We start from the raw sequence: 15,467 nt of genomic DNA, 5'->3' as shown, positions 1-15,467 counted from the left end.
AAATTATCTGAGGAACTGACGTTAATCACCAATGGGTATGGCTCACAGTTAACTGTTCATTAAAATAAACTGTAATGAAGATGATGGGGTGTCCCTTTCACCATCTCAGTAGAGTTTGGTGCCAAGTCCTAGCAAGTGGTCCTAGCTATATAAAAAAAGGGTCAAACGAGAGTTGCAACTTACCACTATATTGGTTTTAGTGAGCGCGGTTCACATAACAAGTGTAACAAATGTGGGTGTCTCAAGGGTAAGCTGAAGACCTGAACATGCAGTTCAGTTTGAGGCAAAACTATTTTCCTGAAAGCCCATTCTGAACTGATAGGCCTACAGATGTAGGATCTTAATTTGCGCTAGTTTGCTACAGCAGAAAAATAATTATGCAGCAACATGACATTTTTGTAGGGGTTGATACATTTTTCGTTAGGGCAAATAAAATCTGAAATTTGGAAATTGGTGGAAATTACAAACTTTAGAAGCCTTCTAAAACTAAAAAACACTACAAGTTTGCATTTCTTGCTTTGCAGGAAAATTCTCAGCAACAAAAGTGATCAAATTCTGTACATGTTGTTTTGGGTCATAAACAGCCCAGCCTAGTCTGAGTCACTTACTAGACTCGTTCACACCGGTCACGCCGCGCCTGCAACGTGAGGGCAGGAAAAAATAAGTGACAGGAGTTGGCGATGAAGTACAAACACACCTTAGGGGCCGAGTTCCTGTCCAGACTGGGACCCGAGAAAGACCTCCCACTGGCCGAAGCAGCCTTCCACTACCCTCCGCCCTCGAGGGAAGCTGGTCTACTTCCTCCCATTTTTTATCTAAAGGAAGTGCCAATAAGCAGCAATGGGCAAGAATGTGAACAACTTTTCCACTGGTTGATAGCAGTGGCTCACACAGCACTGCAGAACCCTAAAAAGGACCCAGGAGGGGAACGCTCAGTAGAACCACCATGAAGACCGTTAGGATAGCCCTTCTCATCCTCCTCCTAACCCTGCTCCAGCTCCTCACTACAGGTAAGCCTACAGGGATATTTAGATCTGCTTTTGGGAGTAAAATATTACTACAAACTTACTTGGATAAGAGATCGCATGTGATGACAAAGGATCTATTGTCGCATAACCAGAACTTTTTCAGAAATTTTGGAATCCAGGCAGTAATGGATTTAGAAAGTTACACAGCTGTGTCTAGAGCTATTAGATGAATAACAGTTGTAAAATGGATGCTTAAAAAATAGACAACATGACTTACCAGTAATTGGAGTTGTATAGTTATTTTGTCTTGATAAGTAGAATAATTGTTTTAATTGGCTGTTGTATTTACTTACCATCTTAATCAGACTTGGTTTGCAACAAAAAATCTTGTATATGGACATTTGGATCATTAATTATGTTATAGTATGTCTGGGAGTTGTTCTAACAGACAGGCTCACACGTTTAACATTACTCCAGGGACGTCCAGTGATGCCTAAGTGGGTTTCTCCATTTGCCCGAGCATGAGATAAGAGCAGCATTGTTTTTTATTGTTGTTGATGGGAATCTTGTGTTGTGTGGTGTTCCCAAAATAATGTAAATTATCCAGGTCAACCCCATGTGGAGGAAGGTACAGCCACAAACCTTAATAAGGTGCAATTAATATTTATAAAGTAGTATACAATTTCTGAACACTTTGTGTTAAATTGCGTCAAGTGTTACCAGGATAACTCATAAACCTCCCCATTTTACATTACATTTTAGTCATTTAGCAGATGCTCTTATCCAGAGCGACTTACAGTTAGTGAATGCATACGTTTCTTTTTTCATACTGGCCCCCCGTGGGAAACGAACCCACATCCCTGCCGGCCAAACCCTCCCCTACCTTGGACGACGCTGGACCAATTGTGCGCCGTCCATGGGTCTCCCGGTTGCGGCCGGCTGCGACAGAGCCTGGACTCGAACCAGGATCTCTAGTGGCAGACCACTGCGCCACTCAGGAGTCCCCATTGTGCAAGTCACCCAAGAGGGGCACATGGACATGAATGTTGACAGAGAGATCAACCAAAGCTATTGGCAGGACCTAAAGCATCCCTATTTTACTAGAGGTCTATTGAAAGACAAAATGCACACCTAAAATAGTCTTTATTAGGGGTGTATGAGGAACCCTGTTCATCACCTTGTGTTCACTTTACACCTTTATTTCAAGTCTACTTTATTTCAAGTCTACTTTATTTCAAGTCGACTTATGATCAACTTTAGCCATCATTGGCAAACTATTCGAGGGATGTAATGCATCGGACAACACGAATAACAAAGACAAAACATCTAGGAATAAAAACACGTCCAAGGCCAAGACAAATGAATGTGGTTACTTGGGCTGGTGGAAAAGAAAAAGAGGGAGTCTCCAGATTGTTTGTTTTGATTGGAGCATGGGCACGGATCCAAGAGGACCGTTAACCACCATGCACTGCCCAGAGAGGTGATTGGAACTGCAGATAGCCAGTGGGAACCAAACTGCCCTTTCTCTCACAGGGGGAGAGATTATTGTGAAGTGAAATGGTCCAATCGGCAGCAAATCTCCTTCCAGCATGAATCTAAACACCTGCAGGAAACACCCAAGCAAAGGTCACTGCAGTGCAAGCCTCTCTACAGTGACGAGAGAAATTGACGTTTTCTCCCTGATAAATATGTCCCGCCATTATATACAGAAAATTAAACTGATAAATGGTGAAATGCAAGTGTATTTAGCCTACCATGTAAGCTTAATGATTGCGCTTTCCATTTGTCTGTATCATGGAAATAGATTATTAGTGTTGCCATAAGGTACAGTACTTATTCTGAAAGGGTGGGGGCAGGGGTGAATCTGCCGCCACTGCCGATGAGGAGTGGTCTCTGTACAAGACAAAATGCAGATATAGCAGAGGGAAAATAAACAAAAGCATTGGGTTATGTGCTCAAAAGTCAGTGTGAAACATCAGGCACGAAGACGGTCGAGCTGAAGCTGCAAAAGCCCCTCTCTGATGGGGGAGAAGACAGGAAATCCTGCCTGGCCCTTTGGCTGTTGGGGCCAGGGGACAACAATACTCTGTCTGGGACAGGATGCAGCATTTCACAGGTCTGGGCCTGAAGCAGAGGATATCCACCTCAAAGTGTCACAGACTGGGTGGCTTTCTCGTTAAAATCGGACTATAAAAAAAAAATATGATGTATGTCAGACAGTGGTCTTTCAAACCCTGCCAAACAGGAACGACACAATTGTCTAACCTTTGGATCTAAAAGGGACGATTATTTCTGAGGAAATGTTTTAGCAACCAAGATAGAAATGGTGACTTTTGATCTGTCATAATGTGAGCTCTTTGGAGTGCTCACATCCTCTAGATTGTATTAGGATTTAGAGCCGCACTTTACCGAGAATTAGTCTGCAGGTGAAGCTTGTTGCTAAATGTGGTACAATTATAGGTTCTCTTAGCAGGAATTATTAGCCAACATTATATTACATTCAGTCTTAAAAACGTAAACAACTTACTAAATCATGAAGTTATTTTTTTCCTGTCTGTCGTTCGGTATGGTTATGGTGTTGCCACAGAAGTTAAGTATTGTTCAAAAAGATCAGAAGACCCATTTACATTTTAGTCATTTAGCAGACGCTCTTATCCAGAGCGACTTACAGTTAGCACATACATTATTTTATCGAACCCACAACCCTGGCGTTGCAAACGCCATGCTCTACCAACTGAGCTACATCCCCTGCCGGCCATTCCCTCCCTTACCCTGGACGACGCTGGGCCAATTGTGCGCCGCCCCATGGGTCTCCCGGTCGCGGCCGGCTACGACAGAGCCTGGATTCAAACCAGGATCTCTAGTGGCACAGCTAGCACTGCGATGCAGTGCCTTAGACCACTGCGCCAATACCAGAACCAGCAGCAGGGCAACCTGATGGATTGCCATTAGACCAAGTTCCACGTAGATATATTATGAAATATTAGCATTATTTAGGTAATATTTCAAGAGATTAATAATAGGCAGACACATAGACAGTGATAGTAATTTAAAAAATCTGGTTGCATTTTTAAGTCGAAGATTTGCTCATCACCTACGACTCCTGCTGCTACTTTTGGTGGAGAAATCAGAATTAGCTAAGTAACATAGATAATTAAGATGTCTTATCTGCAGAATATGCTTATATGATTGAACTGTTGAACTCTTGTTATTAGAATGTCTCCTTTCGGACTCAGTCACCTGGGGCCCAGAGAGGGGAGAAGTCAGGCTTGTCTATCACACGTCCCTGTTGCTATGCAGAATATCAGAAAGAGAATAGGGCAAAGGAGGTCAGAAGGAAACATTGTTTCCATATGTGAATATGTGTCTTTACCTATTGCAAACCATGTGAAGGGATGCCGTGAGTAATGGGGAACCAATCACTTGTCTCCACAATGTCTATGTGTCAGTCACCCCCTCCTTGGGCCTTGGGGAGATTGTTCTCTCCCCTGGTTCCTTTTTTAGCAAGCTGGAGACTAAGTAACAACAAATGTCCTTTTAAGTTCTTAGTACTGAACAAAACAACAAGTTCTTTGTATTTGGGGCCAAGGTCTGGCACAGGATGTGTGGGGTTGGTGTCTGGAACCATTGTACGTCATCTCTGATGTTGCACATATACTGAGATAGTAGATAACCCAGAGGCTCACTCCACTCAGTGGGCTCTCACTCTACTCACTCTGTGGGTGGTGTGACCAGCTCCCTTATCGATACGTTATTTTAATAAAGTTAATATTCTGATTGGTGATTGACCTCATTATTGATTAAAATATCCACCACATACGTTTTGATGATTTGCATCTTATTGTACACTACTGAGTTAGAACATCTTTGATCTGTCATCATAGCAACTCAGACACCCGACACAAGTGTTCGTCCTCCCACTACATCTGTCCCTACAACAATTGCTGCTGCCACCACTGCTGTGACCACACCCAGTAAGTAAAAGAAAACATATCAAAACATGGTCTCAGATTCAAACTGCTGTATTCATCTCTAGTTCAAATAACTGTCAAAGCCTTAGGACATTGTAACATTAGAACGTGTTCCTTTTTAGAGAGAGGTACAGTATGCTGGTGTATAAACTCTGCTCTTAGACTGATTTTACATTCCAGAGACAGAGGAGAAATCTGTCACAGTAACTGCCACGCCAAAACCTGCACCAACATCAGAAAAGACAAAGAATTCATCCCCACCCCCACTCTCAGTGCATTCCACATCTCCACCTGCTAAGGATGATGGTGAGACTTCATAGACATTTAATTTAAATTTGCCATTGAAATGTAATTTGGAGGAAAAAAAACTGACTACAGTCTGCTCTATAAACTGTATTTCTATGACAGAGGTCCTATACAGATGTGCTCATATGTCAAATAAGCTCGACAGATGTATGGCTGTTGGAATAACCAAATGATAATAACCAGGGGCCGACCGTATATACAGGATCTCAGAGTGCTGATTTAGGATCAGTCTTGCCTTTTAGATCACAATTAATAAGATTACATGAACAGGAGGGACCTGATCCTAGATCAGCACTCCTACTAAGATGCTTGATGCATACTGCCCCAGACCTTAAATGTTAGAAATGCTCTAAACGAATGCATTATTCTCCCTTCACGGGGGTAACAGAAAAAGGGGCAGCGAGCCAGGCCACAACAACTGTTACCACCAGTCACCCACCCCAAGATATGACCACAGTTCAGCCTACATCAAACCTTCACTTACAAGGTAAGAAGAGATTATGTTACCCTCTAACATAACATATAAAATAATTAAAATAAGATGAACATTATCCAAAATATAAACCATCAACTTAGTGAATACCATTGGTGTTTAATATGTGGGTTTCAGCACGAAACAGTTGCACACCTACTCATTCAAGGGTTTTTCTTTATTTTTACTATTTTCTACTTTGTAGAATAATAGTGAAGACATCAAAACTATGAAATAACACATATGGAATCATATAGTAACCATAGACATTTAATTTAAATTTGCCATTGAAATGTAATTTGGAGGGAAAAAAACTGACTACAGTCTGCTCTATAAACTGTATTTCTATGACAGGGGTCCTATACAGATGTGCTCATATGTCAAATAAGCTCGACAGATGTATGGCTGTTGGAATAACCAAATGATAATAACCAGGGGCCGACCGTATATACAGGATCTCAGAGTGCTGATTTAGGATCAGTCTTGCCTTTTAGATCACAATTAATAAGATTACATGAACAGGAGGGACCTGATCCTAGATCAGCCCTCCTTCTAAGATGCTTGATGCATACTGCCCCAGACCTTAAATGTTAGAAATGCTCTAAACGAATGCATTCTTCTCCCTTCACGGGGGTAACAGAAAAAGGGGCAGCGAGCCAGGCCACAACAACTGTTACCACCAGTCACCCACCCCAAGATATGACCACAGTTCAGCCTACATCAAACCTTCACTTACAAGGTAAGAGGAGATTATGTTACCCTCTCTCAAATTACAATAGAGATAAGATGGATGATAGCAAGCAAAGCATTGGGTTAAAGACACCTTCTGCTCAGTAAGGGGGAATAGCCTACGGATTACAGTAAAGCTAAAATTGTCATTCTTCAGTTATTCAGACAACTGCACAGAGACTTTCACCAGGATCCTTGACCACCTCCAGACCAGAAGAGAAAGGTACAATTTACTGTCAATCTGCTTTATCAACTTATATTCCATCAAATAACCCACTGAACCAATAACTTGGGACTGGATAAGACTGTAACTTAAAGGTGAAGTTCAGGATTTTACAACTAGATGTAGATGGTTCCTCACCCTGGAAGTAGTCTATATCGGAAAGGAAGATTGTAATGCATGGTTGGGTTTTCGCTTAACAACCACTAAAAACTTCAGCTAACTTTATCCACTTCTAGCTAACAATCAGTGGAAGTGACTTAAGTATACTCATTCTAATAAATAAATATGACAAAACAGCTTCTGTAGATATTACATAATTTGGAATAGCCTTCATTTCTTAATTCAAACACTTGATGTATTATCCTCATGACCCCATAACAATGGTTTACCATTAATGTTTTCTTCAATTTCAGGCGGTGGAATTAGAGGCAAGTCTAAAGCACTATCACTGTCCCTTAATTAGGGTTGCAAAGGGAGGGTATATTACTGGAAACTTTTAAAGTTTACCAGTAAACTACCAGAATTTGGGTAACTTTCAAAGATTTTATGTAATTTATCACAAGACATCTAGTGGCTCTTCTGGGTACTTCAGATTATCACAGGTGTCTGTAATTATCTCTGGTCCTCTGTGGCCTTATAACATATAAAATAATTAAAATAAGATGAACATTATCCAAAATATAAACCATCAACTTAGTGAATACCATTGGTGTTTAATATGTGGGTTTCAGCACGAAACAGTTGCACACCTACTCATTCAAGGGTTTTTCTTTATTTTTACTATGTTCTACATTGTAGAATAACAGTGAAGACATCAAAACTATGAAATAACACATATGGAATCATGTAGTAACCAAAAAAGTGTTAAACAAATCAAAATATATTTGAGATTTGAGATTCTTCAAATAGCCACCCTTTGCCTTGATGACAGCTTTGCACACTCTTGGCATTCTCTCAACCAGCTTCAACTGGAATGCTTTTCCATTGTCATTGTCCTGTTGAAAAACAAATGATAGTCCCACTAAGCCCAAACCAGATGGGATGGCGTACCACTGCAGAATGCTGTGGTAGCCATGCTCATTAAGTGTGCCTTGAATTCTAAATAAATCACAGACAGTGTCACCAGCAAAGCACCTCCTCCTCCATGCTTTACGGTGGAAACCACACATGCGGAGATCATCCGTTCATCCACACCGCATCTCACAAAGACACGGCGGATGGAACCAAAGATCTCCAATTTGGACTCCAGACCAAAGGACAAATTCCCACCGGTCTAATGTCCATTGCTCGTGTTTCTTGGCCCAAGCAGATCTCTTCTTCTTATTGGTGTCCTTTAGTAGTGTTTTTTTTTGCAGCAATTCGACCATGAAGGCCTGATTCACACAGTCCCCTCTGAACAGTTGATGATGAAATGTGTCTGTGACTTGAACTCTGTGAAGCATTTATTTGGGCTGCAATTTCTGAGGCTGGTAACTCTAATGAACTTATCCTCTGCAGCAGAGGTAACTCCGGATCTTCCATTCCTGTGGCGGTCCTCATGAGAACCAGTTTCATCATAGCGCTTGATGGGTTTTTGCGACTGCACTTGAAGAAACTTCTTCAAGTTCTTGAAATGTTCCGTATTGACTGACCTTCATGTCTTAAAGTAATGATGGACTGTCGTTTCTCTTTGCTTATTTGAGCTGTTCTTGCCATAATATGGACAAATAGGGCTATATTCTGTATACCCCCCTACCTTGTCACAACACAACTGGTGACTACCTTATGAAGCTGGTTGAGATAATGCCAAGAGTGTGCAAAGCTGTCATCGAGGCAAAGGGTGGCTATTTGAAGATTCTCAAATATAAAATATATTTGTATATTTTTAACACTTTTTTGGTTACTACATGACTCCATATGTGTTATTTCATAGTTTTGATGTCTTCACTATTATTCTACAATGTATAAATTGGTCAAAATAAAGAAACACCCTTGAATGAGTAGGTGTGTCGAACCTTTTGACTGGCAGTGTTCCAACTAGGCACCACACCTGACCAACTGAGCTAATTGATCAATTCAACACACCTGGTCTTCCAGGTCGGTTAAATCAAAAACATGATGTGCCTGCGGCACTCCAGGACCAGGGTTGCCTATCCCTGATCTATGTTTTACCAATAACACACCCACCAGAGGGTGCACACACTTCACATTTGACTGTGTTGTCAGTGTGTGTGTACAAAGTCATTAGTCAAGCCGTGATCAATTACAGCTCATCATAAATTGGCTACATGACACATTGTTCCAACAATGGTACTAATCCAACTTCTCATACTATGTGAAAAACAACAGTTTTGTCTGCCACATTAAATAAATATGTTCTTCCTCTGTGTCTAAAGAAAATAAGCTGCTGTGGATTCTTTTGCCAGTCCTGGGAGTTGTGGTGGCTGCTGTCATCTTCGTTCTCAGATTTAAATGCATGAAGGTCCACGATCACACAGGTATTACTTAATGACTGAATTAGATGTGACTCTGCACAGCACTATGTCTACATACACATGTTGACATTACAAACTAAGTATCACACCTTTTTCTTTTGTCCCTGAACAGAGGCAACTGATAATGGAACAGAAAAGTAAGTATAGTCTTTGGACTGTACATGAAGATACCATTTAGACCAGACCCCATTTGAACAGTTAAAATATACCGTAATCTTTTAAAGAAAAATACTATATTTTACTCCCAATATGCTCTGCTCTCTCGTCTTTGCAGTGCCTCTTTCCAGAGCAGGCCGGACAGCACCAAAGATGGTGTCATGCTTCTCGGGGTGAAGTCCTCAGGTGGTACGTTTAAACTGCTTACTTACTAGCAAGTTAGCATTGTCATTTGCTGTTATATACCGTTGAAGTCGGAAGTTTACATACACTTAGGTTGGAGTCATTAAACTTGTTTTTCAACCACTCCACACATTTCTTGATAACAAACTATAGTTTTGGCAAGTCGGTTAGGACATCTACTTTGTGCATGACACAAGTAATTTTTCCAACAATTGTTTACAGACAAATAATTTCACTTATAATTCACTGTATCACAATTCCAGTGGGTCAGAAGTTTACATACACTAAGTTGACTGTGCCTTTAAACAGCTTCAAAAATTCCAGAAAATGATGTCATGGCTTTAGAAGCTTCTGATAGGCTAATTGACATTATTTGAGTCAATTGGAGGTGTACCTGTGGATGTATTTCAAGGCCTACCTTCAAACTCAGTGCCTCTTTGCTTGACATCATGGGAAAATTAAAAGAAATCAGCCAAGACCTCAGAAAATAAATGGTAGACCTCCACAAGTCTGGTTCATCCTTGGGAGCAATTTCCAAATGCCTGAAGGTACCATGTTCATCTGTACAAACAATAGTACGCAAGTATAAACACCATGCGACCACGCAGCCGTCATACCACTCAGGAAGGAGATGCGTTCTGTCACCTAGAGAGGAACGTACTTTGGTGCGAAAAGTGCAAATCAATCCCAGAACAACAGCAAAGGACCTTGTGAAGATGCTGGAGGAAACAGGTACAAAAGTATCTATATCCACAGTAAAACGAGTCCTATATCGACATAACCTGAAAGGCCGCTCAGCAAGGAAGAAGCCACTGCTCCAAAACCGCCATAAAAAAGCCAGACTATGATTTGCAACTGCACATGGGGACAAAGATCGTTCTTTTTGGAGAAGTGTCCTTTGGTCTGATGAAACAAAATTTTAACTGTTTGGCCATAATGACCATCGTTATGTTTGGAGGAAAAAGGGGGTTGCTTGCAAGCCGAAGAACACCATCCCAACTGTGAAGCACGGGGGTGGCAGCATCATGCTGTGGGAATGCTTTTGCAGGAGGGACTGGTGCACTTCACAAAAGAGATGGCATCATGAGGAAGGAAAAGTATGTGGATATATTGAAGCAACATCTCAAGACATCAGTCAGGAAGTTAAAGCTTGGTTGCAAATGGGTCTTCCAAATGGACAATGTCCCCAAGCATACTTCCAAAGTTGTGGCAAAATGGCTTAAGGACAACAAAGTCAAGGTATTGGAATAGCCATCACAAAGCCCTGACCTCAATCCTATAGAAAATGTGTGGGCAGAACTGAAAAAGCGTGTGCAAGCAAGGAGGCCCACGAACCTGACTCAGTTACACCAGCTCTGTCAGGAGGAATGAGCCAGAATTCACCCAACGTATTGTGGGAAGCTTGTGGAAGTCTACCCGAAATGTTTGACCCAAGTTAAACACATTAAAGGCAATGCTACCAAATACTAATTTTGTGTATGTAAACTTCTGACCCACTGGGAATGTGATGAAATAAATAAAAGCTGAAATAAATAATTATCTACTATCATTCTGACATTTCACATTCTTAAAATAAAGTGGTGATCCTAACTGACCTAAGACAGGGAATTTTTACTAGGATTAAATGTCAGTAATTGTGAAAAACGGAGTTTAAATGTATTTGGCTAAGGTGTATGTAAACTTCCGACTTCAACTGTGTTTCACATGGTCCTTTCCAGCACAGTTCCTGCAACTATGGTGGATGCTTAACCAGACCAGTGCAGAATAGCTTGGCTCGGCTTAGTAGTGTGAAAAGATTCTAACAAGCAATTAGTCCAAGCAGTTCCCATGACTCCTACCCTTCAAGTAATTGAAAACCAAGGAGGAAAGCTTCAATCAAACGATCAAAGTTCAAGAGAAACATGCATACCAGTAGTCTTCTACTTCACTTTTCCAAGTTCTCTCAGTCCTTTCCCCCATCCCTTTACATTACAACTTTGTTTTATCAGGCGTGGACATGCAATTATTCCCAGGAAGCAGGGAGCTTTTAATGTCTCATTGTGCACGTTCAGTAATAGGTCTGGGCTGGGGAGAGCAGGGGAAGGTATTTCCTGTGATTTCCTCACCCCACCTTTGAAAGACCAGCAGGGGATGAAAGACACAGACTTCCTCACACAAACACATATTAATTTGGACAGCCCCTATTGTGTGGCTCCGGGGCCGGCAAATGTAAATGGTCCCCGGGCAGACCCTGTGTGTATAGTATGTGCCTTAGGCATACAGTACCAGTCAAACGTTTGGAAACACCTACTCATTCAAGGGTTTTTCTTTATTTTTACTATTTTCTACACTGTAGAATAATAGTGAAGACATCAAAACTATGAAATAACACATATAGAATCATGTAGTAACCAAAAAAGTGTTAAACAAATCAAGAGCCACCCTTTGCCTTGATGACAGCTTTGCACACTCTTGGCATTCTCTCAACCAGCTTCACCTGGAATGCTTTTCGAACAGTCTTGAAGGAGTTCCCACATATGCTGAGCACTTCTTGGCTGCTTTTCCTTCACTCTGCCGTCCGACTCATCCCAAACCATCTCAATTGGGTTGAGGTCGAGAGATTGTGGATGCCAGGTCATCTGATGCAGCACTCATCACTTTTCTTATTGGTCAAATAGCCCTTACACAGCCTGTAGGTGTGTTGGGTCATTGTCCTGTTGAAAAACAAATGATAGTCCCATTAAGCCCAAACCAGATGGGATGGTGTATTGCTGCAGAATGCTGTGGTAGCCACGCTGGGTAAGTGTGCCTTGAATTCTAAATAAATCACACAGTGTCACCAGCAAAGCACCCCCACACCATAACATCTCCTTCCCCATGCTTTACGGTGGGAACTATACATGCAGAGATCCTCCGTTCACCCACACCGCATCTCATAAAGACATGGCAGTTGGAACCAACAATCTCAAAATTTGGACTCCAGACCAAAGGAAAAATTTCCACCGGTCTAATGTCCATTGCTCGTGTTTCTTGGCCCAAGCAGGTTTCTTCTTATTATTGGTGTCCTTTAGTAGTCGTTTCTTTGCAGCAATTCGACCATGAAGGCCTGATTCACACAGTCCCCTCTGAACAGTTGATGTTGAGATGTGTCTGTGACTTGAACTCTGTGAAACATTTATTTGGGCTGCAATTTCTGAGGCTGGTAACTCTAATGAACGTATCCTCTGCAGCAGAGGTAACTCTGGGTCTTCCATTCCTGTGGTGGTCCTCATGAGAGCCAGTTTCATCATAGCGCTTGATGGTTTTTGCGACTGCACTTGAAGAAACTTTCAAAGTTCTTGAAATGTTCCGTATTGACTGACCTTCATGTCTTAAAGTAAAGATGGACTGTCGTTTCTCTTTGCTTATTTGAGCTGTTCTTGCCATAATATGGACTTTTACCAAATAGGGCTATCTTCTGTATGCCCTCCCCTACCTTGTCACAACACAACTGATTGGCTCAAATGCATTAAGAAGGAAAGAAATTCCACAAATTAACTTTTAAGAAGTCACACCTGTTAATTGAAATGCATTTCAGGTGACTACCTCATGCTGTCATCAAGGCAAAGGGTGGCTATTTGAAGAATCTCAAATATAAAATAGTTTTTGATTTGTTTAACACTTTTTTGATTATTACATGATTCCATATGTGTTATTTCATAGTTTTGATGTCTTTACTATTATTATACAATGTATAAATTAGTAAAAATAAAGAAAAACCCTTGAATGAGTAGGTGTGTCCAAACTTTTGACTGGTAGTGTATATACAGCTGTAGGATCTTAATTTGAGCCAGTTTGCTACAGCAGGAAAACAATCCTGCAGCAACAGGAAATGTGAATTATTATGTGGATTATCATTAATGGACGTTTTTCATTTTTCATTTTTCATAAGGGAAAATCAAGTCTGAATATTCAAAGTCGAAATTACAAACTTCAGAAGCCTTTTTAAACCCCAAATACACTACACAATTTACAATGCCTGCATTGCAGAAAAGTTGTCCTGCAACAGTGTGATCAAATTAAGATCCTACATCTGTAGGGCTACCCTCAAAATGGGAATTGGGCATAAAAATCCCCACCTTCCTCTCTTTTCATCTGTCTAATGACCATGTGGGCCACTGTCATTTGTGCAACATGCTGCAATTAACCCCTAGGCCTAGGGCCACTTTCAGCCAACACAGCCCATATGAACTCTGATATCTGGACAATAATATAATACTGATCTCTACTGTTCTATTGAGTAACCACAAAGTAAACACACGATGGGCGGTTCAACAGGAGGCAATGTTATATAACGTTCAGATAGAAATATGCTATGTAGAACAAGCATGCCTCTCTATCATGTAGAGCTCTATCACGTCAGCTCTATTCATGGCATTTCTATGTGCAATGTTCGACAACGTTTGGCTACTGAAATTCCTATTCGAATGGGAGGGATGTTATAAGGAGCATTCTCATTTATCCAACCACACCTCTCAAATACTGTATAACCCTGGGTTAGGATTTTATAATACATAACCAGTTTGTTAATTTTGAACTCTCCCTTTCAGCTGCTGCAAGATAAAAAGGAGGCCGTCCCATTCTATAGGACCAATGGATGAGGCCAAGCTCTCACAACCCGAAAAATGGTCCAGACGTTCAACTATCTTAAAATGATGGACAATCAAATATGGCGTATTAGAATCCCAAAAGCTAAGTGGGCACATTCTTATACTGTATAGTGTGGAAAGAAGATTGGTGTGGAGTATTGTAGGATATGGGACTCTTAACTGAACGTGTCTCCTAGAAAATGTTCACTAAGATACTATATATCATTTAAAAAATATGTACTTCACTGTTTTGTGTATTCTTAATTGGATGGTAATTTAGCCAATGAGGATCTGTGATCTCAATTTAATCAAGACTAACATCCAGACATTTTATTCAGGAAAACAATGCTGGATGCTGAATTAATGTGAATAAATTAACCCAACAGCTAGTTGTCTGTGTGCAAGAGGCTTGTTTGTCTCATCTCTGTATTCAAGAGACTGATTTTGATTTTATATCACCCAAACATGTATGAACTCCAAATGCACTGAACCTGAATTCAGCACACAATTCCTTGATTCAAACCAGTTAGTGAGCAGTACACATGATTAAGTGTTTGTATGCTTTAAATCTGTTGTAATAAATTATTTAGCTTTCAGTGTAAATGCCAGGATTGTCAAGATTAGCTATTTTGCCGGTATGTTTCCTGCTTTTGAACCAGTTATTGTGTATATTTGAGCAAACAATAAGACTTCCCACTGGTCAAAGATTATTTTAATTTCTCAAATAAAGAAGAGCAGTTATTTGACTGATCGGCGTTGTTTGAACATTTGTTGTTTTGCACCTGTACACGCTCACGAAAGTTTGGCATCAGGAATACGATGCATTAGTTGATGTTGATTTTGGATGTTGACTACACCTGGCTACACACCGTATCTGTTTGATTTTAATGTGCTGAATTACACTGCTCCAAAAAATAAAGGGAACACTAAAATAACACATCCTAGATCTGAATGAATGAAATAATCTTATTAAATACTTTTTTCTTTACATAGTTGAATGTGCTGACAACAAAATCACACAAAAATTATCAATGGAAATCAAATGTATCAACCCATGGAGGTCTGGATTTGGAGTCACACTCGAAATTAAAGTGGAAAACCACACTACAGGCTGATCCAACTTTGATGTAATGTCCTTAAAACAAGTCAAAATGAGGCTCAGTAGTGTGTGTGGCCTCCACGTGCCTGTATGACCTCCCTACAACGCCTGGGCATGCTCCTGATGAGGTGGCGGATGGTCTCCTGAGGGATCTCCTCCCAGACCTGGACTAAAGCATCCGCCAACTCCTGGACAGTCTGTTGGTGGATGGAGCGAGACATGATGTCCCAGATGTGCTCAATTAGATTCAGGTCTGGGGAACGGGCGGGCCAGTCCATA

The 15,467-nt window shown here is 40.9% G+C and overlaps 1 protein-coding gene across 2 annotated transcripts; it reads left to right on the top strand.

The window, feature by feature from the left end:
* The first annotated feature begins 839 nt into the window (after positions 1-839).
* On the top strand, positions 840-14,840 carry LOC311112801 (uncharacterized protein). 2 transcript variants are annotated; one of them, XM_084155939.1, is made up of 10 exons: positions 840-1,010; positions 4,853-4,942; positions 5,120-5,245; positions 5,634-5,732; positions 6,358-6,456; positions 6,604-6,669; positions 9,045-9,146; positions 9,256-9,280; positions 9,418-9,488; positions 14,051-14,840. In XM_084155939.1, the coding sequence occupies exons 1-10, from the start codon at positions 947-949 to the stop codon at positions 14,062-14,064; spliced, it is 756 nt and encodes a 251-aa protein (XP_084012065.1). In that variant the 5' UTR covers positions 840-946; the 3' UTR covers positions 14,065-14,840. The 2 variants fall into 2 exon arrangements, with proteins under 2 accessions (XP_084012065.1, XP_084012066.1); XM_084155940.1 differs by having other exon boundaries at positions 9,418-9,485; positions 14,051-14,152.
* The last annotated feature ends 627 nt before the right edge of the window (positions 14,841-15,467 follow it).

The sequence above is a fragment of the Coregonus lavaretus genome (assembly GCF_964263955.1).
Source record: "Coregonus lavaretus genome assembly, chromosome: 39".
Taxonomy (NCBI): domain Eukaryota; kingdom Metazoa; phylum Chordata; class Actinopteri; order Salmoniformes; family Salmonidae; genus Coregonus; species Coregonus lavaretus.
The sequence above is the reverse complement of the archived record's forward strand: the minus strand, read 5'-3'. Positions and strand labels throughout refer to the sequence as shown.